Source organism: Carassius auratus, chromosome 35 (genome assembly GCF_003368295.1).
Source record: "Carassius auratus strain Wakin chromosome 35, ASM336829v1, whole genome shotgun sequence".
NCBI classification, from domain to species: Eukaryota; Metazoa; Chordata; class Actinopteri; order Cypriniformes; family Cyprinidae; genus Carassius; species Carassius auratus.
Window position 1 is genome coordinate 1,560,648 of NC_039277.1, and position 23,890 is coordinate 1,584,537.

Consider the following 23,890-nt stretch of genomic DNA (forward strand, 5'->3'; position numbering starts at 1 on the left):
TGTTTGAGATCCTTCAGACAATATACAGCATCATACCTGTCAAGTTTTGGATTTGAAAATAAGGGAAATTTTCCAGCGCCCATTGCGAGCAGTCCCACCACCCCAACAAAGCTCCAGTATCCCTTACATTTTAAGACAGGTGTTATAGCCCAAATTAAAACACAAAAGGGTATATATGAAGAGCATTTATTTAAAGTCTTATTTGCATATTTTCTGTTAATTTAACATTGATGTCTTTACTTACATTTTATTTTAATTCCACACATTCTTTTCATTTCATATTGCTTTTCTTTAACAGTTTTTCTTTTCATTTCACATAACTTTTCTTTTACTCTTTTAGTGAGTTGTTGTACCAATTTGTTGCAGACTTTGCATTCTTTAAAAAAAGTAAATTCGCTGTCCCATTTATCACGGTATTTACACATGGGTTTTGGTTTTTTGGCAGGTGTGCCTTCACTCTCTATTGTAGCATCCATCATCCGTCTCTGTTTTTTCTTTTGTTGTTGTTGTTTTTCCCACGTTATAACTCATGTCATCTGACCTCACACCCCTCGCGACAGGCTACTACAGGTGGGAGTTATCGCGAGACTAGTGACAGAGCTCAGATTGGGAATGTTTTTATTATTATTATTTTATTAATTAATAACGCAGGTAAAAAAAATAAATAAATAAAAATACGGGAGATTTACGGGAAAATACTAATACGGGAGGAGGCGGGAAAGAAGGGTCAAATACGTGACTTTCCCGGCCAAAACGGATACTTGACAGGTATGTAGCATACAGAAACCAAGAGGTAAGGTGTTCCTGTGACTCAGTGGTAGAGCATTGTGTTAACAGCACAAAAGGATGTGGGTTCAATTCCCAAGGAACATACACACTAGTAAAAAAAAAAAAAAAAAAAAAATCGATTTTAAAATTATATTTAGAAGTAAGATGTTATTGCTAAATGAAAGTCAGACCACAGATTAAAGGCACAATGATTTAGTTTATTAAAGTCTAATCTGGGTATACATATTTAATTTCGTTTTATAGCCTATTACTCAGAAATTGCTATTATAAAGGACAAACTTTATTATTATTGGCATTTCAGTGTCAAGTTTTATTTTTATTTATTTAGACGTTTCTGTGTTTTAAAAAGAACAAAAGATTATGCCTAAAACTAAACGGTCTTAAAACTCTTTATGGTCTTAAAACAGACTTTGTGGTCTCTGATTCAGAGTCAGAGCATAGTTGAGTAGATTTGTCACTTACAGTTTATTGTTAGGAAATATTTATGCTTGTCAAAACACATCCTAATCTAAAGGCTTTGCCAACAAAAGCGCAGTAACGCTGGTAAAACACACTGTTTTCGCAATACTGTTACAGTGATAGTAACGTTAAAGCTTCAATAACGCCCTTCCAAGTAAATGTTCATACCGAGAGCTAATTCTGTCACTTATTTTCATTTTGCTCTTTATGCAAATACACTGAAAAGCGCGAGCTGCTATTGGCTGCAATGAGATCACTTTACACTGTTTTCGAGCAGTGGGTGATGACTAACGGGAAAAGTAATGCATTCTGAAGATATTATGAATCACTGGGTTGTTTAAATGACTGACAGCTCTGCCGACCAATCACGAGAGGAGTTTCGGGCCGTCGCTCGTCTTGAGTTTGCGCATGCGCACAATGCTTCAATCTGTAGAACAAACGGTCGTCTTCAGTGGTAGTGAGCGCGCTCGCAGGACGTTCCAGATGAGTGTGCGCTTACGTGCAAATAAAACCGGAAATAGCTCGCAAAGGAGGAGCAGAAACGTTAGACTTGGTTATCCGCGATGTTTTATAAGTGTTCAAATTTACAGTAGCTCATATGATGTGATGCCACTCTGAAGGTAAGAAAAATATATAATTCAAATAAATGTATTGTGCTTTGCAATACTAGTCCAGTCAGTGAATACATGTTCTTATATAAATTATTTTTGGGAGTTTGTACAGATATATTGATGGTGTCCTTGCCAGCGATATAAATTTATTGTAATAATTAGGGTTTTTGCTGTTTTATATTGTTTCATTGAATATAGAATTTTAAGTTGTAATTTTTTTTTTTTTTTTTTTTTTTTTTTTTTTTTTTTTTTTTACATTGTTTTAGCGCGCTGGGTGTGAGAAAAGCGCATTATTAATCAAATGTATTATTATTATTATTATCATGGAAAGAAAAGTATAAATACTATATATATATATATATATATATATATATATATATATATATATATATATATTAAGGTTTAAGGAGGCCACACACATTCTCACTAAAACACCAATCTAGAATGTTTTAAGCTTCAGATGATATCAAGAATCAAAACATTGTAATAATCTGTAGTAGAAAATACTGTATATGACTGATAACTGTAGCACTTTTGAAATCTCAAAACTACATGGGGAAATTGATCTATTATCTAAATTTATATAAATTTATCTTAACCATTATCTATTTACAGACAGATTATTTTGTGTCTCTGAAAAATATTTATCTGTGACATTGTGTCATGTTGACTGTCAAAGTGTTTTGTGTCTATTTGTTAATGGACACATTAATGTATTTAGATGTTTATCTAGACCCTCGGGGTAAGATAGCATTTATAGTGTTGCTATTATGACGTACCTAAGGGATTCACAGACTACGAGAAACTAGATTCTCTGGACTAATGTACTTCATTTCCAAGAGCCATGTCTGGTGCAAACCAGGCAGCATCGCATTCGCTGTGTTGAAGCATGGTGGTGCTAGCATCGCCCTGTTTGGGGTGTTTTTCAGTGGCAGAGGCCGGGGAACTGGTCAGGTTAAATACAGAGACATCCTTAGGAGTGTTCAAAACCTCAGACCGGTTCACCTTCCAACAGGTCAGGGACCTAAGTAGCCCTAAGCAAGTCTCCCAAACCCCTGCCCAAAAAGCTGTCAAAGGTGCCTCAGGTAAGCTCTGAGTCTGAGTTAAAGGTAGGGTGGGCGATTTCAGAGATTTCGCAATCGCTAGCTAGCGTTGGAAGCGTAAGATCCCACCCTCCCTGCAAATCACTCTCCAAAGCCACGCCTCCTCCATGCTCGAGGGGATCGTTGACTGGACGAACTCTTTATGGTCCTACACAGATGACATACATTTAGAGCACTTAACTTATTAAAATTCATCAGAATACATTAAGAGCACTTAACTTATTAAAATACATTAGGAAACATTTAGAGCATTTAACTTATTGATTGCTATCGGGATGTGAAGACACTTTCAACCAGCATAACTAAAAATGTTTTTTTGAACCAAATCACCTAGGGTCTGAATACTTATGTCAATGTTTCTCTCTCTCTTTCTCTCTCTCTCTCTCTCTCTCTCTTATTTTTTATAATGAATTTCATCACAAATCTGTTTTTGCTCTGTCATTATGGGGATAGTGTAGATTTATTTGTAGATAGTATATTTATTCATTTTTTACATTACATTATTGGCTCAAATACTGTACGTGTTGTGTGAAGGGGTACAATAAGTACATGAGTCACGCTTGTTAGTAAATATGGTTCTGAATTAAAACTCATTTTGATATTTTTGGTTGGCATGTAGTACAAATATGAAAGGATATCCAATATATCAGGGCATTTGAACTTTTTAATTAAAAGTCAAGATTAGTTCAGGTTAAAAAAAATTGTGCTGTGTCTCTCCAAAAACTATTGATATTTATAAATGGATAATTCATGGTATTTCTAAAAATAAATAAATACATAAATCAATAAAATTAAATACTTTAACCTCAAAAAATAATTGTAAACAGTTAGAATGCACTTTTTATTTGATGTTTACACACCACATGTAATAATCCTAGTATCAAGTATGTTTTAAAAAAATAATTAATGCTTGTGTTGTAATTTAAGGACGTTTCTCAATAGCTAAATTAGTTATATTTGCATAATGGCAAGAAAATAAACAGGCTGGATTAGGATGGAAATGAGGAGCTAAAGTTAGCCATTGCTCAGTGAGGATTATCTTAAGCGAAAGTGCTGACTTGAAGCTTATTTAGATTTTTTTTAACTATGTTTTGAAATGTTAATTTCTGTAATTTTGTCAACACAAACCAACCAATAGGCTTCCAAACCTTAAATCCTACCTTAAAAGGGTGCTACACCACTGGCAAGATTGGCTTTAAATAAAACATGGCTGTCTGTGCGGAAAAAAACAAGGGAGAAAATCTGAAACTGGTGATACATGACTTGAGAAAACTGAGAAATGGAGCTTCCCTTTTGATAAAAACCTCAATAATGCATCTTTGAAGTTTGATCTCTAGTTTAAAAAAATAAAGCCCTGACGCTGTCTGCCAGATGACACAAAATGTTATTATATCTTTTGATTTCCATCTTTTCTCAGATACCTGACTTTGTGTCACAATGGACACTTCACATCATTTACTCTTACTCTTGATGCTTTTGCACTATGAAGCAGGTAAGCCATGCCACCAGTCCTTCACTCAGTTCACACGTATTGTATTGATGTGATACTCGACGCAGTGTTTTGTCCACGCAGGCTTCAGTCACAGCTGTTTGAAAATCCTCCCAGACTCCAACAGTAGAATTGCTCTTGAGGTGGGAAAAAACTTCACCGCGACTTGTCACCTCCTGGAAGGCTCTGCTCATACCTCAGATAACATTGAATGGACTATGAGAGACATCCCCATTCCAAAGCAGTTTTACCACAAAATAAACGAAACGGCTGTGAGTGTAACTGTTAACATCAGCAGTGATATGAGAGGATGGCTGCGCTGCAAAGCCAAGGAGTCGCAGCCAGACTGTTATATCTATGGAATCTCACTCCATCCAGGATGTAAGTGTCTTCATGCCAAAATCACACGTCTTGCTTTAGAATTAAAAGGCTTGGTTTGTTACTCCATTTGGGTTTTAGTTTTTTTAGTACAGATTTTTGGACAATGTGTTGCTCTAAAACTAAATATTGCTGAATATCCAGTGTATGATATTGCAAGTGTTCAGAGACTGTTGTTGTTATAAGCTTCCGCCTTAGTTTTGAAATTGATTAATGCAATTCAAATGAAACATTTTTCATGAATTCTGTTGATCATCATTGGTTTTCTGATGTCAAATCTGGCACAACAGCTTGTCAAACCATATTTGAGATTTTCAAGCAGAGAATTGTATTCTGTTCCCACATGTATGGCTTCAGAACATTTGTTTAATGTTAACAGTGTTCAGTTTGTGATGCAGTGGTTTATAAAGCTGTTGGAGAAAAAACAGCCCTGCAGTGGGAGGAAATCTTTGCATCTCTCAGACCTTCCCATTTTTGAAACCTGATGCATTATTTACTCTTCAGCTTCAAGGAAACGTCTTGCTACATCCATTGTTTTTGTGTTTATGACTTCCAGATCCTCCACTGAAACCAACGAATCTGTCATGCGTTGCTGTGCAAGAGGGCGAAGACATGTCCCCCAATTTAAACTGTAGTTGGGATTCAGGATCACGAAACCCGCTTTTCGACACAACTTACACCGTTTATGCCTATATGTACGTGTTAGAGCATAAGTATTGATAGCAACTTTATGATTTTTTCATGCAATGATTTAAAATGAAAGACTTGAGTGTTAATTACTTCATTTTCTGTCTTTTTCAGAACTATTTTAAACAAAACATATACAGCTGACTGTAAGCAGCATCATCTTGACAGATACTGCGTTGTCAATCTGGAGCGTTTTCCACATCATGTGCGTTTAAAAGTGTGGGTTGAAGTGAAGAATGTGCTGGGGTCAGAGCGGTCAGAACAACTTCAAAACTATTCAGAGTATTTTGGTATGAGCTCTGCTTTTGAATTAAAAAGGATGCATTTAAAACTCAGTGTGAATGCATCACTTTGTGTTTGTTTTTTGTAGTGAAAACAAATCCACCATTGAATATCCAAGTCCTCACTGAAGATAACTTCTCCACTTCTCTCATGGTTACTTGGGAACCTCCCATTCAGGAGTATGTTTTGACCCTCTCTTATGCCATCAGATACCGCAAAGCATCATCCGATGTTTGGGTCGAGGTATGAGAAAGCCAAAAGCAATTCAGATTTTAACATGGTCAGGACAAAAGATAGCATTTTTGTGTATTGTCAATAATGATTGCTAGTGAAAAACGTGGTGGGTTTTGATGTCAGTGTTCTTTCGTTTGACCTATCCAACATTTTATCTGCTTACCAAAACATTTCATAAGGGCTTTTTCACACTAGATGCATAGCTCCTAAAATGTGTATATAATCAATATCATAAGCTTATGAAGACCCAAGATCAATGGTTAAGCCCGGGTAAATTATGAACAGTGTTAAATGTGGATTCTGGGGTTTAGAATGATCCTGGGTTAAACATTTCAGATGTGAAGAGCTCAAGGGCTTAGGAGTGGGTTCATATTTCAAACAATGGCATATTTTCATCTTGCATATAAAAAAGCAAAACAAAAAAGACTGTTTATTCATGATTTCACGAATCTTTTAGGTGCCTGAGAACTTGACCAAAGTGTACACGTTTAGACTGCAGTCTCTGGAGCCTTACACTCAATACGTGGTGCAGATACGATGCATTGGAGAAAGTCCCAGCAGATACTGGAGTAACTGGAGCGCCGGCGTCACAGGACACACCTCAGAAGACAGTATGAGCTCTGTTATTCATCAAGTGATTGGAAATCTCTAAAAAGGTTGATGGAAGGATCCTAAAATTGGGTTCTAAAACAAATATTCCTTTAGAACAGAGTTGGGGAGCTAGCTTACTAAAGTAGTTAAGATGCCCTTTAACAAACTAGTTAGCTACTCTAACACTAGTAAATCTTTACTATTCCTCGTCTGTGTTGTTTGGAGGAGTTTTATCTCTTAAGGACCACAGAGAACAGGCTCTGTTTCACGAAGCATGCTTCCAATTAAGCAGAGATGGAATCTGAACATATGGTTTTACTCGACTCAGAAATTAACTGGATTTCACATTTGAGAGACTAAGCGACTGAGCAGAACAAGTCAGACTTTACAACACAGAATATAGAGGAGAGTGTGTTTGCTTGCTTGCCTGTAAAGTGTGTGCGTACAACATGACATGAAAAACAGGGATGTAAAAAAGCAAGTTAACTATTGTCAGGCTACTGAAATGCAGAGATAAGTTAGTAACATTGCTGCTTAATTACTTCCCAGCATTCGAAAGATATTGACTCTTATTATTAATACTCATCAGGCATTTTATTTTCTCAGAGCCAGCTAGCGCACCAGATCTTTGGAGAATCATCCGGTCCACTTCTAATAATAGAAATGTGACTTTAGTATGGAAGGTAAATTCATTTTTCCACCGTCCATGTGCTAAAATATCAGTAATAGTGTTGATCTATGTGGTGTCACATAGCTGTTTAGGGTTAGGTAAAGGTTTTCATTGTTCTCTTCTGTTGCAGGCTCCTGTAAAAGCAAATGGAAAAATACTGGGATATTACCTGAATATCTGTCACGATTATGTGATGATTGAAAGCCATAATATAACAGCAGATAACAGACTGATGTATTTGATGAAGCTGCCTCCAGGAAAAAACGCCAGTATTGAACTGACTGCTTACAATTCAGTTGGAGCGTCTCCTAAAGCAACTTTGTTCATTCCAAGATCAGGTGAAGGTATGCCAAAGACTGCAGTGTTTTTTGATCAAATTCAATATCTGAACCCTTCTGTTGTCCTTATCATCATCAAACAAATGAAATGATAGCTGCTCTTTAAAAAAATCAATAATATCGACATTCAAAATAAGTGCACACAGTTCTAGAAGGATCTAGATTTTGGGATATTAAAGATTTTTTTTAAGATTCAGTTACATTATGTTGTGTAAGATGGTCTAAAGCCACTGAGCGCTTTCCAAAACACCTGGAGTACTTCACCTCATGGTTTTAAGAGTGCAAAAATGGGCTTGTTGTGTTGTGATGTGCAAAGTGATATGACATGATCATTTATATTGACCTGAAAAAGTGACCCACCAAATCTGACCCAAGGATTACAGAGGGGTGCAGTGTTATGACAATAGGAGGGTTGAAATAGTGTGTGTGTATGGAATAAATCTGCTTTGTCAAGGCCTGTGAGAGTGAGGTGTAATGTGTGGTGCGTTTGTGATTGAGTAGATCTTCCTGGTGTGAAGAATATGAGCTGGTCGGTGCGTGATGAGAAGCTTCAGGTGCAGTGGACTGCTGTTACATCTCTTCCTGTCGGCTTACGTCTCTCCGAATACCTGCTGGAGTGGGTGACCGTCCCCCAGCTTCAGGCCGGCTGGCAGAGAGTCTCTAGCAAAGTCCACAACACCACACTAAACGGTAACAACTCCAGATCTTCTGAAGCTCTGCTGGCTAATAAACTGGCGCACATGGAATCTGTGCATATTTATTTAGTTATTTATTTATTTGAATCTGCTGATTATTGGTGGCACATCTACAGGATGAAGTCAATATGTTGACTTTAGCCAATTCTTGCAGTTATAAGAATAGTTTACACAGTTTTACATAATTTATTTGAAAGAATTAAGAGTAGTTTCATTACACCGTTGAAGATTAGTAGCTAGTGATTTCGTTTTTAGAAGATTAGCTTTGCCCACACTGTGTATAATAGTGTCAGTCAGTAAATTAGTATGAATTTAGTGTGAATTAGAGAGGTTTCATACGTCTGTATGAAGTATTCCTTTATTTTGCAAGCACAGTTTCGCAAAGGAAGCACTGCAAGTTTTGGTGCAGAGTCTGTTCTTGACTCAATGCTAAAAGTTTAAGTACAACATTCAAAAAAAAAAAAAAAAAAAAAAAAGTGATCCTGGAGCACAAAAGCAGTCTTAAGTCGCTGGGGTATTTGTAGCAATAGCAAAAATTATTATCAAAATTATTGATTTTTCTTTTACGCCAAAAATCATTAGGATATTAAGTAAAGATCATGTTCCATGAAGATATTTTGTAAATGTAACTTAATTTTGATTAGTAATATGTATTGCTAAGAACTTCATTTTGGACAACTAATGATTTTCTCAATATTTAGATTGTTTTTTTAGGTTTTTTTGCACCCTCAGATTCCAGATTTTCAAATAGTTGTAATATTGCCAATACGGCCAAATATTGTCTAATACTAACAAACCATACATCAATGGAAAGCTTATTTATATTCATCTTTCAGATGATGTATACATCTCAATTTGGAAAAACTGACTGGGTTTGTGTCCAAGGTTACACATGTGATTTTAATATATAATACTAATATTGGCCCAGTGCCAACAAATTATGTTTACAAATAATTCATAACTGTTATCAAAGAAGATTCTGCCAGATATTAGACCATTTTCTGTGTCAAACCACAGGAAATAAGCTTTCGTTGTGAAAGCTGAACGGATGTCTGCAGTTTCTCTGTGAAACCAAACTTTTTGGGAGCCGTGTAGGTGACCAAATGTCTTTCCCCCCTTCCCAAGGTGATTTGAAGAAATTCCAGCGGTACAACATATCAGTGTATCCAATTTACAAGTATCAACAAGCAGGAAGACCAGTAACCAGACCAGCCTATGTTCAACAAGGAAGTCAGTATCTTAAAGTTAATGCAGTGTTCTCATGCGCTGGAGCACTCTCATATAACAGCGTTATGCTATTGTTGTTGTTTATCTAGTTCCAGAAAAGGGTCCGAATGTCACACAGACCAAATCCAAGAAGAACAGTGCCGAGCTGACCTGGAATGAGATCCCACTGGAAAGACAGCGTGGATTCATCACCAACTACACCATATTCTATGCCATCGGGAGCACTAAGCAATGGAAATGTATGTTAGATGCATATGTTAATTGCATGATGAATGTGTGATGAAATCTGATGTTTGTCAAATGTTTTCGGCAGCTGTGACGGTGAACCCTAATGTCCAATCATATTTACTGATGGATCTGGCCAGTGAAACGGATTACGTGGTTAACATCATGGCGTCAACAGTAGCAGGCTCCGTCAAAGGCATAGATTATAACTTCAAAACCTTGAAGTACGGTATGTCTTTTATGCTCACTTTTCTTCTGAAATTCTTGATGATGCATTGCGATTTTCACAAGAAGCAGACACATACTTGGAGCTGCTGAAGGAAGTGACGTGTGCCGATGCTTTGATGCGAGTTTGTTCTCTTGACTTTAGGTGATGGAGAGGTGGAGGTGATTGTAGTTGTGGTTTGCCTCAGCTTCCTGTTCCTGACTGTCTTTATCATAATGTTCTGCCTTCGGAAAAGAGAAGTGTGAGTCAGTGCTTTTCACCACTCAAAATGAAACACAAAGCAAGAATTCAACTTTAATTCACCACTTCATTTCACTTTTGAGAAATACTTACACAAGATTGGCTTATAGTGGCTTATTGCTTAACCATTCTGTGTAAACTGTGTCATTGTCCACATTGTACGCAATTTAGAGAGTAATGAATTCAAGACAAGTCATGTTTTTCACACATTTAAATGTTTCACTAATTGAAACCAAGAAAGAATATTTGATCATTGCCATTTATATTACACAATACGATAGAAACCGTTTATATGAGAGTTAGTATTTAAGCATTTCTTTATAAAAAGGAAAATGATCATTCTGTTATTAGGGACTGTTATGTTGTTCCATGCATTTGACAAAAGGACAAAAATAAATAAAAAAATAAATGAAATAAAATAATCTGTGGAAAACAAATTAGAAGTTTAATGAAATTTTCATGCTGTGTTTTTTTATAATGACCGTTAATGATAACCAGGTGCTGTTTGGCATTCAAAATTCACCAAAACATACCATAAAGCTATTTATTATTTATTGATAATCTTCTCTGGTGAACCTTTGATTCTCCTTTTTTCTTGTAGTATTGCAAGTCAAACAGTTTGATGTCAGTGGATGGCCTGTAACTGATCACTATGTGCACATTATGTATACTTTAGAGCCAGACTCCTGCACGCTAATTTTAGTATACTTTTTTTAATGGCACTGAATCTTGACAGTTCCTGTTCACCATTAAAAATAAAGCAGGATTGTGAATATAATGACATGCTCCTAAAGTAACTTGCACCAAATGAAAAGTGCATTTAACTCCTGATGATGTTTATGACATTTAGTGCAGAAAGAGAAATAGTTCTGAATATTTCATGAGGATTGGATAGCATGCTAACAGCAGTTAATGGTGCTGTGTGGTGTTAACTGGCATTGTTTTCTGGCCTCTGCTCAGGATCAAGAAGCTCTTGTGGCCGCAGGTTCCAGACCCATCCGACAGCTCCATTGCCCACTGGTCACCTGATTTCCCCATTAAGGTCAGTGAGCTGCAAGGAAATAAAATCATGTGTGAATCTCACAAAAGATGTCCATAAAGATTTCGTTTCATTATGAAGTTGTCGTGGCTGTTAGGCACATAGAAACCCTCAAATTCTCTGTAATGTATATATAGTTAGCTGTTAATAAGAATTACATGTGGAATGTATTGTGAAGACACAACAGACAGTTTCAACGTTTATTGGTTTAAAAAAGACACAAAGATGGTGAAATTGCAAAGTCGGTAACACTTTATGATAGTTAACACTTGTTAACTATTAACTATGACATTTCTCTCAGTAAATTCTTAATTTGCTGCTTATTAATAGTTATTAAGGTAGTTTTAGGTTTAGATATTGGTTAAGATTAGGGATGTAGAATAAGGTGAAGTAGAATAAGCCATTAATATGTTCTTAATTAACACTAATACATGGCTAATATTCTAGTAATATGCATGCTATTAATAAGCAACTAATATGTGTTACCTATTCTAAAGTGTTACTGCAAAGTCATTTCAATAAACGATGACAAGATGTTAATGTTTGTGTGAATTATCCCTTTAACACAATATATACCAATAAGAATGGATTTTTTAAACTTTTTTCCTCAGAATCATTAATCGTTAAAAATAATAATAATAATAAATTGTATTTATAATGTGCTTTTCACACCCAAAGCACTACAACAATGCAAAAAATGATACAATATAAAACACCAAAATAAATCAAATCATAAACCCAATCAGCAGCTTAATCAGCAATTTTAAAGAGGTGGGTTTTCAACAGTTTCTAAGTCAAGTCAAGTCAAGTCAAGTCTGCTTTATTGTCAATTCTTCCACATGTACAGCACATACATACAGAGAATTGAAATTGCACTACTCTCATACTCTTGATGCATACAGACAACACTAACACAACAGTTGCTCATCAAAGTACAAAAAATATAAAAGTACTTAGTGTAGGAGCACTTCAAACATTCAGAGGAAATGCATTCCATAACCTTGGAGCGGCACGAGAGAAGGCTCTCTGTCCCATAGTTTTTAATCTACAGTGGGGCTGATAAAGAAGAAGAGTATCAGCAGAGCGAAGAGGACGAGAATGCATGTAAGGGGTAACTAACTCACATAACATAAGAAGGAGCCAATTCATGCACAGCTTTAGAAGTTAAAACAAGTTTTAAACTCAAGACGTGACTGAACTGGAAGCCAGTGCAAGTTACAGAGGACACCACTGATGTGCTGCCAAAAGGCTGTGTGAATGAGTTGTGATGCATTTCATACTTTTATGTCCTGCAAACATTTAGAAAGGATTGCAGAACAAACTGTATCATCAGACATTGAACTGATGTATGTTTGGTTATCTTCAGCATAAAAATGATTCCCAAGACCTTGTTTTCTAATGATTTTCCCCAGAGAAAGCATATAAATGCTAAATAGTATGGGCCCCAAAACAGAACCTTGTGGGACACCATATTGGACCTGACTCATGTCTGATTTGTTATTTCCCAGAACAACTGAGAATGTAATTGTGCCAAAACAACACATTCCAGAACTTTAGCCAGAAAAGGAGGATTTGAAATGGGCCTGTAATTTGTTAGATCAGAGGTATCACATCCAGGCTTTTTAGGGAATGGTGTGATAGCTGCAACTTTAAGTTCACATGGAACAATCCCAGTAATAAGAGATGTGTTAACAATATTTAATATGAGGGGGCCGATTGTTGACAGACACCCCTTAAGAATGGTAGTTGGAAAAGCGTCAAGGATACAAGTGTATGAGTTCATTGTCGACACAAATTTTGAGTGGTCATGAGTGGTAATTGTTGCAAAACTAGAGAACAAAACCATAGGAGTACTTGGTGGAAGAACCTCAGGGAGCACAGAGCTGGGGAGAGAACCAATAGACAATTTTATTCTCAAAAAAATTAAGAAACTTGTTCCACTGCTGAACAGAAGATCATGTTGGTGACTAGTTAGGTATTAATTTTTTTTCAATGGTCTTAAAAATCTTGTTTGGATTTGCAGCATCATCACTTATAATACATGATGAATGAATGAAATGAATGAAACCAGAATGGATTCAGAACCAGTTTCATTAAATTCTTTCATTCTCATTAACACTAATGCAGTTAATATATATATATATATATATATATATATATATATATATATATATATATATATATATAATTATTATTTTAGTTTTAGTTTTTTGCTTGAAGAATATGAGAATTGAATAATGAAAAATATTATTGAAAAAAAAAGATTTTGTTGTCTGTTATAACCTGGACATTGTTCATGTATATTGCAACACAAAACACGATTCCAACCACGTAATGGCATATTGCTCAAAACTGTATTTCCGGTCTTTTGGGACATTCTTATGGTCTGCCAAACAAAGCTAACAGTATGTGACCCTCTCAACAGGCCGATGTGCCCAAAGAAGACGTTAGCATGGTTGAAGTGGACGTGTTTGACGGCAAGTCTCTGTGCGAGGAAGACAAAGCCGAGCTGCCGCTGAAGAAGGACAAGTATCTCTCTGAGGAGCACAGCAGCGGCATCGGAGGCTCGTCCTGCACGTCCTCACCTCGCCACAGCATCTCAGACAGTGACTCGGGTGACTCGGGACAGACCTCAGCTAGCACTCTGCAGTACTCCTCAGTGGTGGCAGGTGCCCACAAGGGCCAGACTCCCAGCCATCAGCCTCTGGCATTCGCTCGCTCCGAGTCCACACAGCCACTTCTGGACAGCGAGGAACATCCAGAGCATCTCAGCGAGAGCAGCGGCCAGTCCAGGAGCTTGTACATGAGACGAGGCCGAGAACACGAGCTGGGCGTCCTCGGACAGGACAGCAGTGGAGCCTCTCTTACTTTCTCTCCAGTGCAGGAAGAGGAGACTCCTGTCGCAGAGGACCTGCCCGCCTCCGCCTTAAGTTACATACCGCAGCAGAACAGCTATCGACCTCAGTAAAACATGTGAAGTGATGCTGGCGCTTTGGAGACGACCCTAAGCTACTGCATTTAGTGTCACCTTTTCAGGCCATGTTAATTTGACTGTGATGAACTTTTCATTTGGCATTTCAATGGGATTGAAAGCTTCTGCAGACATGTATGATAACCAACCTGTCCTCCAACCAATACGCTCGTATAGGTCGTTTGTCCAAATCCCTGAAATATGACCCATCAGAGCGTATACTACAATTGTGCCCCTATCGGCAAAAGGTCGTTTTCATATTAATGTTTTGTACTCTTTTATTTGCTCTCTGTTTTGCGTTTCGTGTAGCTCAGTTGGTAGATTATTGCGTTATACCTTGATATGTAATCATGCTGTCATGAGTTCAATCCCAGGGAACAGATGTGCATGAAAATGTATATGCTCAATACATTTTAATTTAGCATGATTTCTGTGAGGGTTTAGGTTTAGGGGTGGGGTTAGGTGTGGTCATTCGAATGAATAAGCCACCTAGTAAAATATGTAGGAAAAACTGTGAGTTCGGTGTAAAAAGTCCACACATTGCATTTAAATAAACGTGTGTTTTGATTGGTAATTACGTTATACGTCATTTCATGACGACAGACGCAACGCGATACTGTCATTATTTTTACGCCCGCTAGAGGGTGCTTAACTTTAAACCGTAAATATAAGTCGTAATAAGGTGCTTGCACAAACAACCTATATTGTGTTTTTTTTTTTGGAGGACAGGCTCATGGTAACACTAGACTGCTCCCTTTAAAAAGCTGTCAACAGTTTGAGATGTCACACTGCCATGTGCCTTCCTTTTGCCTTAATGATATAATATGTTGCTGTTGGTTTCAACCATATATACGGTTAGTTGTAGCATTGTGTAAAATAGTTTTCCAATGGATTTCGCTTTTCATGCTTCTGATTTTTTGCCTCAAGCTCAGAGCTGATTGGTCTGTGGTTCGTCGATGTGCCGCTGTAAAACGTTTCCAGTGTAAACAGCTTCAATCTTGCTTGCTTCCAAAATAGACACAGAGCTGTTTAGAAAACTATGACCAGTTAGAGCCATTATGTTATTGACGTGTTATTAATAATGGTATTATGAATATTCATATTTTTAACAATATGCAACAGAATGTCAACCCTAGCTTTAGTTAACCTTGCTTTCATGCTCCTTATGATATTTTTGTCTAGGATAAAACTAGTGTAACACTACATTGAATTGTCTGTTATGCATATATTTAATTGTATGCCTTACTACATGTATTTATCTCTATGTGATTTGTTTATATCATTGCATCACTTACACGTTTATCGATGGTACCAGATTAAATAAAGACTTTGTTCAAATGTTTCATAGACTAGACGCCTTATGGTTTACTAGTGGCACCAAACAATCATTGTGCAAGTCTGCTGCCAAAGGCCATACTGTTTTCTCATTTATTAGTATCTCAGACTTTATTTATACCGTCAGTCTGTGGGTATTGCTTGGATGCATTTCAATGGTAGCAGCGGCTTCTCTGATTGGTACTTTGACTGTAATTTGGCAAGGATATGAGGTTGTAATTTGTGTCCTTGTTTGAACAGTGTTTGCTCTAAGCAATGCAAAATGAAACTACTGTAAAACTAATATGCATGATTTGGTTCAGCACTGTGTGAATTAGACATACACTGATTCTTATTAAAGCTACATAAGTTATTCAGTCAAGAGCAGTGAGTGATTTTCTTTTTTATTTGTTGTTTTAAAAATAATTGGGAGAACGAAATCCAATCTTAAAGTGCCATTTTAGTCACTTTACAGTAGGGCTACATATAAGCCCCAGTAACATTGTTGTTATTATTGCTGTAGAAACACCACTATTTTAAACTTTAAATAGTATCCTCTCGCACAGTGAATTTGTTTAAATTAATGTTGTAAAAACAAACAATACTTGAGTACAAAGTAGATGTGTTTCGTTAAATATGGAGCTGTTTTACTCAAGATGTCTTTAAAGGAGAAACCGAAGATAATCATGAACGATGTCCATCACATATTCAACTTTGTAATAAATGAATAAAAACAACTAGTTAGGTGAGCTTATCACCTTAAAAGTGCACAGATATAACCATCAGTTCATACGGCTGTTAATTACAGATCTAAATTGTTCAAATCACTCTGGATTTTGAATCACATGCAATTCACGTGAGGAATGGGTCAAATGATGATAAATGGAGCAGAGTTTAGTAAGCAGGATGATCTATAATAGTGTAAATGTATCGTAACAAGCTCAACTGATGCTTGAGAAACACCGGAAACAGAAGTGAGCACTCATTGCAGGAAACGGCCTGACACTGAACTCTGGAAACACAAGTCTGTATTCTGGTATTCTGTCTCAATACCCGCACCTGTAGTTTAGGCTGCTTGAGAGTGCGTGCATGCAACAGGAAGTGCACAAGATCACTTAAGTCATTCATAGGAACTACTGAACACAAATTTTGAAGTTTATTTTAAAACGCAAATTATTAAATAAAGATCTGTACAAAGTTTACTTGCATTTTTTTACAACACTATGTTTTAAGTGGGTCTCACTCACTGATTTATATATATACTTTTCCAAATACCCACACTTGCAGTCACACTTGCAGTGCTCTGGATCACTTGATTTCTCATATGACGTATTTGCTGTATTTGGCCCAAGTGTTCAAGTGAGGAGAACTGGAAGTGTGTGTAGAACTTTTCATCACCTGATGGGACACACATTAATTTCTTGTGCTTCTTATTAAGGGATAAAAGGCAGTTGTAAATTAAATAAATATAGGCTACTCACCTTTGCACCAATAAAACTTGTAGCACTTTGTTTTACTACCAAATTATATGTAATATAGGAATTATTATTCATATTCACATTGGAAAGGTTTCGGTGACCTCCCGATCTTGGCAAAAAGTCTCATGATTTATTTCCACAACATGATGCATGATGGGATACCCTAAGCCTTGAATACTGCTCTGGAGTGTGGATTTAGTGTCCATTAAGGACACTGTGCTTTGGCGTTTTTTAAGATTTGGACAGTCTTGCGCACATCCTTCCTGTTGCGCTCACATGCTCTTAAGTGGCTAAGACCGCAAGTGTTGGTATTTGGACAGTCTTCAGTCCAGTTGCGCACTCTGGCCAAATACAGGATATACGTCATGCAAATAGACGTGCACAGATCGCAAGTGTGGGTGTTGGGACAGGCTCAATGTATGAAATAAACTCTCAGTCTCTTGAGTCGGTACTTTTTTGAATAAGTAATTACTGCAAAAAGATTCACTTCAGAATTTGGGCAGAAATAGTAGGTCATCTGGCTATGAAAAAAAGGTACAAATGCTGTCACTGTGGCAGTACCTTTGTGGGGGGGGGGGGGTCTAATTGTTAAACAGGTGCACCTAATAAAGTGGCCCATGAGTGTATATATATATATATATATATATATATATATATATACAAAATAAAATCTTTTTGTAATCTTGACAAACACATATCATTGGAGAGGTCTGACAGTCAAGTTCCATATTTGATAACTGTTTTGAAATATAAGTGATATTGTGACAGTCAGTTATTTATTTGTTACAGAAAACTGCTTCAGAAAAAAATCGGTGGAGTTTGGGCGTCACCCTGGATAATTTTGCTATAGTTGCAGGAACCACATTTTTCATGATAACAACTTCAAATTCGGAACATAACTTGGTTTGACATATGGCTTTGATTAAATATAATTTTAGAGTGCATCAAATTATATAAAATATTTATTTTACATAAAATAATAAAACAACTGTACACTACATTTTCTTTACTGTTAATGTAAACGTCTATTTTTAATAAAGGTGACTTGACTTGAATTGACTAGCACACTCTTGCTTGTTTTTCTTTTGGTCCCACCCAATTCCCTAGAATTTTTTCCTGCCTGAATCTGCATAGAAAATGCACACACACACGCACACACACACACACACACACACACACACACACACACACACACACACACACACACACACACACATTTGTTTTTGTGAAAAGTTCATCCCATAGGTGTAATGGTTTTTATACTGTACAGACCGTATTTTCTATCGTCCTACACCAACCATACACCTAACCCTCACAGGAAACCTTGTGCATTTTTTGATTTTCAAGAAACTTCATTCTGTGTAATTTATTAGCTTGTTTACCTGTGGGGACCTCAATTTAGTGGGGACCTTTCCACCGTGACACGAGTCCCCATGACTCTGTGTGTTCAGGTTTTAGTCCCCACCAGAACAGAAAAACAAGTACACAACTGAGCCTGGTTTCTCCCAAGGTTTTTTTCTCCATTCTGTCACCGATGGAGTTTCAGTTCCTTGCCGCCGTCGCCTCTGGCTTGCTTAGTTGGGGTCACTTCATCTACAGCGATATCGTTGACTTGATTGCAAATAAATGCACAGACACTATTTAAACTGAACAGAGATGACATAACTGAATTCAATGATGAACTGCCTTTAACTGTCATTTTGCATTATTGAGACACTGTTTTCCAAATGAATGTTGTTCAGTTGCTTTGACGCAATGTATTTTGTTTAAAGCACTTTATAAATAAAGGTGACTTGACTTGACACATACACACAAAAATAAAAATAAAAATAAATTAATAAATCAGATTTAATCTGGCCCTTTTACCTGACATAATAAAAATAATAATAAAAGCTTATACTAGCCTTTTATTTAAAAGGCGGTGCATTTTTGGACACCTTATAGATTTGCAGTAAAAAACCTTTTTCAAAATGTATTGTAATGTTAAAGTTAGACCTTGTATAGTTGTAATTCATGGAGTAATTATATAATACTTTCAGATATCATCATTCATGATAACCTGTGGGCTAAAGAAATAAAGGAATCTATTATGACACCGACTTCAATTAGGAAAATGTAGGACTATAATACTGCATTTACTTCTTACATTTTCCCCAACATCAAAATAATGTTTCCCCTGATTAGTAGTGGTGTTTTCTGAAATTGATTCTCAACATACATTTAAGATTCTTCATGTAACTGGTAAAAAGAGCTGATGCTTTGCAGACACTTTATTACACAAATAACATTGTTACTGAAAATAGTTTTCTTGCAATAAAACCTCAGTTTCACAACAAATATCAGACACATCGCACAGTAGCTTTGAAAATGTAGTGAATACAGCCTTAAATGTGTAATCTTTTTTTTTCTTTTTTATCAGATGCAAAAAAATAAAAAACAACTCGAATCACAGGTGACAGTAGCAGCTCTTCAATATGTGGCACATCTGTAGTAATATATACTGTAGGTGCTGCAGAAGGCGAAATACATGAAGGCACAGACATACAGAAATGTTAGGACACAAAACGCCTGGATCAATAATATATTAATTGCACTGCTAAATTACTGGAAGAGATTGAACAGCTGTTCATCATTAAAACTTAATAAATAATCTACCTTTACCCTCCTTTTAAATATAATAATGAGAAGTCTAGCATCAAAATGACCAGTGCTCTGAATCTCCACGTGGTCCCTTAAAATCATCAATTAAAGTGTCAGTCATAGGTCTCAGGGAAAACATTTTCACACCAGATAAAATGTTTCAGCAGCTGATACAAACGAATACAGAGGTGATTAAATTACATCCTGACAGCGCTAGCAGAAAGACCTTTAAGCGTGGGCTCTTTAGGACGAGGGCCCGGGGGCCGGCGGAGCGGAGTACTCCTCGTTCTCAGAGTCCGTGCCGTCCTCCTCGTCTTTCTCCAGGTCACTTCCCTCGGTGCTGAGTCTGTCGAAGCCCTGCCGGGTGTAGCCTTTGTGGGAGGCAAAGAAATTCCCCAGGTTCAAGCTTCCTGCAGCTTTGCCTGTGTGTGAGAAAGAGTCTTACTCTCAACACATCTAACGACGGGTGAACAATATACCATTTTAGGCCTATTTTCATTTGTAGACAGTTTCTGCAGTTGGATGAAAACAATCAAATTTGAATATAGTGGTACGGTTACCCCACAGAAGGTTGTGTTTAAATGCTCCAGGAACAGGCCAAAAGAAAAAGATACTTATGCATGGGAAGCTGAGCGTTATAGTAGGTCTCAGTCCTGAGGATCTCTCTCTTACCTCTGATTTTACCCAGGATTCCTCCTGCTGATCCTGAAGGCTCCGACTTCACCTGGCAATCATCTTAAAAGCAGAAATCCATCACAATCAATCCCACACACAACAGCACATGGAGTTAATTAACACGACTGTAAGACAGTTACCACTGTCCATGCGGCCCCTCTTCCAGCGGAGACAGACACCGATGGCGATGACGAGCACCAGTGGGACGAGCAGTAGAGAGGTGATGATGGCGGTGGACACATCCTGAGCGCTCTGACTGGCCACGCTCTTGAGCGTCTTCTTCTCTTCAGGAGCCACCAGCGGCTGAGGAGACTGCTTCTGTGACGGCTCCTGCATCTTCTGCACTGCAGCCACTGGAGGCCGAGGCGGGAGCTTGGAGAACGGCTTCAGATTGGCCTGCACAAACGCTTCTGTTTCTATTAGAAAGAGGGAATCAGATAAGAAACGGTTAAAAATGTAATTAAAGTTATGCATTTAGCAAAGCGACTTACATTGCATTCAGGCTAACATGTGTTCCCAGAGATTCGAACCCCCGACCTTACGCTTGGTAATGCAATGCTCTACCACTTGAGTTACAGGAACACTAAAAATAGTTATCATGTCTTAAAGGGGTCATATGATACGATTTAAATTTTCCCTTTCTCTTTGGAGTGTTACAAACTCTTTGTGCATGAAGAAGATCTGTAAAGTTGCAAAGACTAAAGTCTCAAATCCAAAGATATATTCTTTAGGAAATGTAAGACTTGTCCAGACTTGTCCCCCTAAAACACCTGGTTTAAACACACAACCACATCTAGATAAACCACATAAAAGTTTGCAAAAACAAAATGTCTTCTGAAGGCTCAAAAATGAAGAAATTGATAACAAAGTTATATGCAGTCCATATAAATCTTTGAAAATCGTTTTTATTTTGTGCACTTCAAAAACTTTTTTATCACGAAACCACAATTGTGGCTCTCTTTTCTGCCGTCTTTTTCTGTGGGTCTAAAACTTTTGTTTGCAACTTTTGGAAGCTGTGTCTCAGTGGGCGGTCTCTCCCCACCAGGACGAAAGGCCTTTTCTATTGGTCACTCTCGACTGAAGTCACAGGTTGACCACACCCACTACGTTTCCCAGAATCAGTCTGACAGAAGAGCGAGCGAGGTTGTATAAAGCCGAGAAACAGGTTGTTTACTGGGTAAGAAAACTAACTTAACATCTTAACAAGTCAACTTAATTATTCTCTCCTCATGGTCTTCCATCAAAATACGTAACGTTAGCTAAGCCCCTTGTAGATCTGATTAGCCAACAGTATAGCTAGCTGCCAGAGCCCCCAATAGTAAAGCGTCAGACCAATATTTTCAGAGATTATAGATTATTAAAGCTCCAGTGAAGTAATGTGAGTAATGCACATTAAATCACTTCCCCATTTGATGGGTTATGATTCATAAATGATGACCATATGCACACTCAAGTCTATTCACGGCACCCAACAGCTGTAGACTGCCATTTAAAGTTTTCTAAAATACAAGGATTTGGGACTGAAGCCTGTACATTCTGACTTCATATATTCTACAAGACTGTGTATTGGGCATTTTAATACCAGGTTTGTTTTGTACTATATTTAAGACCTGTGCAATGACAACCACTGCAGCCTTGCAGAGACTTTCTTTTAATGAACTAACTTCCACAGTTCAATATGCCCCTGACCTCTAAGGGGAGTTTTTATTTGTGAATACTATTTGTGAGCAGCATAGACTTCTATCAGTTCAACATCACATTTGTCTTTTCTGTTCGCAGGAAGAAGATCTGGTGTTGATAGAGGCTGATTCTTCAAGGCAAAACCTTAGACCTGATGCAACGACATCCAATGTTGCAATCACTCTCAGGAGGTACACAAGCAAAAGCTAAACATTGCCTATTATACATTCCTGTTACAAAATATGCCTTGCAAATTTGTCTTTAATGTGTAATTGCAATAGTGAAGTTTAAAAAACAAAAACAAATAAAAGATGCTCTGGATCATATCTTTGGATCATATCTCATGGTAACCTACCTGACTATGTTCATTACATTTGGTTCAAAACAGTACATTGCAAAGGTCATAAAAAGATCAGACGAAATGTATATATACTGCACATACGTACACACACAAAGTTGTTTGGAAACATTACATGTTTTTATTGTTTTTTTTATATAAGTCTCTTTTGCATATCAAAGCTGCATTAATTTGATTAAATATATACAGTAAAAACTGAATTATTGCAAAAAATGTACCATATTACCAATATTACCATAAATCTTTTCTATTTGAATACATGTAAAAAAAATATTTATTACTTTCAGCATCATTACTCTTCAGTTTCACGTGATCCTTCAGAAATCAGTCTAATATGCTGATTTGCTTAAAAACTGTTATAATTGTCAATGTTGAAAAAAATAATTGGGGATTCTTTGATGAATAGAAATTTATCTGACGTAATAATGGTTTATAACAGTATAAGTTTAGTTACTGTCATTTTTGATCAACTGAATGAATCCTAGCTGAATAAAAGTATTTCTTAATTTCTTTTTTTTTTAAAGGTCTTACTGTCCCCAGACTTTTGAACAGTACTGTATATTATTAAAAAATCTATCCATTACAGAAAAACTTTATATTCAACAAAGAATCTTGAATTTTTTTTTTATAAATAAAATTGATAATAATCATTGTTGAGCAAAAAAATAAGCTTATCGTTATATTGTGAGACTTATGACTGGAGTAATGACGCTGAAAATTTTGTTTTATTGTTTTTATATACATATACATATAATTGTATTTATTTATTTTTACAGTGAGAAGAATGTGATTCGACATGCTGCAGCACAGATAAACACCTGACATCTGAAATATGTGAGGAGATAATACGTCTGAAGTTGTGAAAACGTCAAAAAGCTGTGGAAGCTGTACCAATCCGTTGAAATCACCTTCCTTGGAGAGCTTGTAAAAATGAATAAATACAATTATATGTATATAAAACTAAAACAAATAAAGCAAAATTACTCCATTCTTAAGAGTCCCTTTTAGATGTTTTCCAAGCTTTTCTTTTTCTTTTCTTTTCTTTTCTTTTTTTTAGTTTAGTTGATTGATGTTGCATCAGGTCTAAGGTTTTGCTTTGAAGAATCAGCCTCTATGAACACCAGATCTTCTTCCTGCGAACAGAATGTACAGGCTTCAGTCCCAAATCCTTGTATTTTAGAAAACTTTAAATGGCAGTCTACAGCTGTTGGGTGCCGTGAATAGACTTGAGTGTGCATACGGTCATCATTTATGAATCATAACCCGCCAAATGGGGAAGTGATTTAATGTGCATTACTCACCTTACTTCACTGGAGCTTTAATAATCTATAATCTCTGAAAATATTGGTCTGACGCTTTACTGCTAGCTAGCTATACTGTTGGCTAATCAGATCTACAAGGGGCTTAGCTAACGTTACGTATTTTGATGGAAGACCATGAGGAGAGAATAATTAAGTTGACTTGTTACGATGTTAAGTTAGTTTTCTTACC

The 23,890-nt window shown here is 36.8% G+C and overlaps 2 protein-coding genes across 4 annotated transcripts in view; one reads left to right on the top strand and one right to left on the bottom strand.

The window, feature by feature from the left end:
* Positions 1 to 1,722: 1,722 nt before the first annotated feature.
* Positions 1,723 to 23,502, top strand: LOC113053994 (interleukin-6 receptor subunit beta-like). Of its 2 annotated transcripts, XM_026219194.1 has the most exons (17): positions 1,723 to 1,868; positions 4,380 to 4,454; positions 4,536 to 4,832; positions 5,386 to 5,524; positions 5,631 to 5,806; positions 5,887 to 6,041; positions 6,490 to 6,643; positions 7,230 to 7,306; positions 7,424 to 7,637; positions 8,133 to 8,321; positions 9,452 to 9,556; positions 9,643 to 9,792; positions 9,867 to 10,007; positions 10,149 to 10,245; positions 11,205 to 11,286; positions 22,141 to 22,232; positions 23,176 to 23,502. In XM_026219194.1, exons 2-17 carry the CDS (start codon positions 4,400 to 4,402, stop codon positions 23,219 to 23,221), a joined length of 2,169 nt encoding a protein of 722 aa, XP_026074979.1. In that variant the 5' UTR covers positions 1,723 to 1,868; positions 4,380 to 4,399; the 3' UTR covers positions 23,222 to 23,502. The 2 variants fall into 2 exon arrangements, with proteins under 2 accessions (XP_026074979.1, XP_026074978.1); XM_026219193.1 differs by lacking the exons at positions 22,141 to 22,232; positions 23,176 to 23,502 and adding an exon at positions 13,709 to 15,950.
* Positions 19,302 to 23,890, bottom strand: part of LOC113053993 (peptidyl-glycine alpha-amidating monooxygenase B-like) — a 34,987-nt gene continuing 30,398 nt past the window's right edge. For both annotated transcript variants that reach the window (XM_026219191.1, XM_026219190.1), the window contains 3 exons: positions 20,502 to 20,777; positions 20,359 to 20,421; positions 19,302 to 20,108 (listed from right to left, as the gene is read on the bottom strand). In XM_026219191.1, the coding sequence (XP_026074976.1) occupies positions 19,930 to 20,108; positions 20,359 to 20,421; positions 20,502 to 20,777 (518 nt within the window). In that variant the 3' untranslated portion in view covers positions 19,302 to 19,929. The remainder of the gene's footprint in view (positions 20,109 to 20,358; positions 20,422 to 20,501; positions 20,778 to 23,890) is intronic.

Coding starts and splice junctions, on each gene's coding strand:
- LOC113053994 (XM_026219193.1), top strand. CDS start 4,400: ATGGACACTTCACATCATTTACTCTTACTCTTGATGCTTTTGCACTAT. Junction 4,455..4,535: donor GCTTTTGCACTATGAAGCAG/GTAAGCCATGCC, acceptor TTGTCCACGCAG/GCTTCAGTCACAGCTGTTTG. Junction 9,557..9,642: donor AGCCTATGTTCAACAAGGAA/GTCAGTATCTTA, acceptor TTGTTTATCTAG/TTCCAGAAAAGGGTCCGAAT.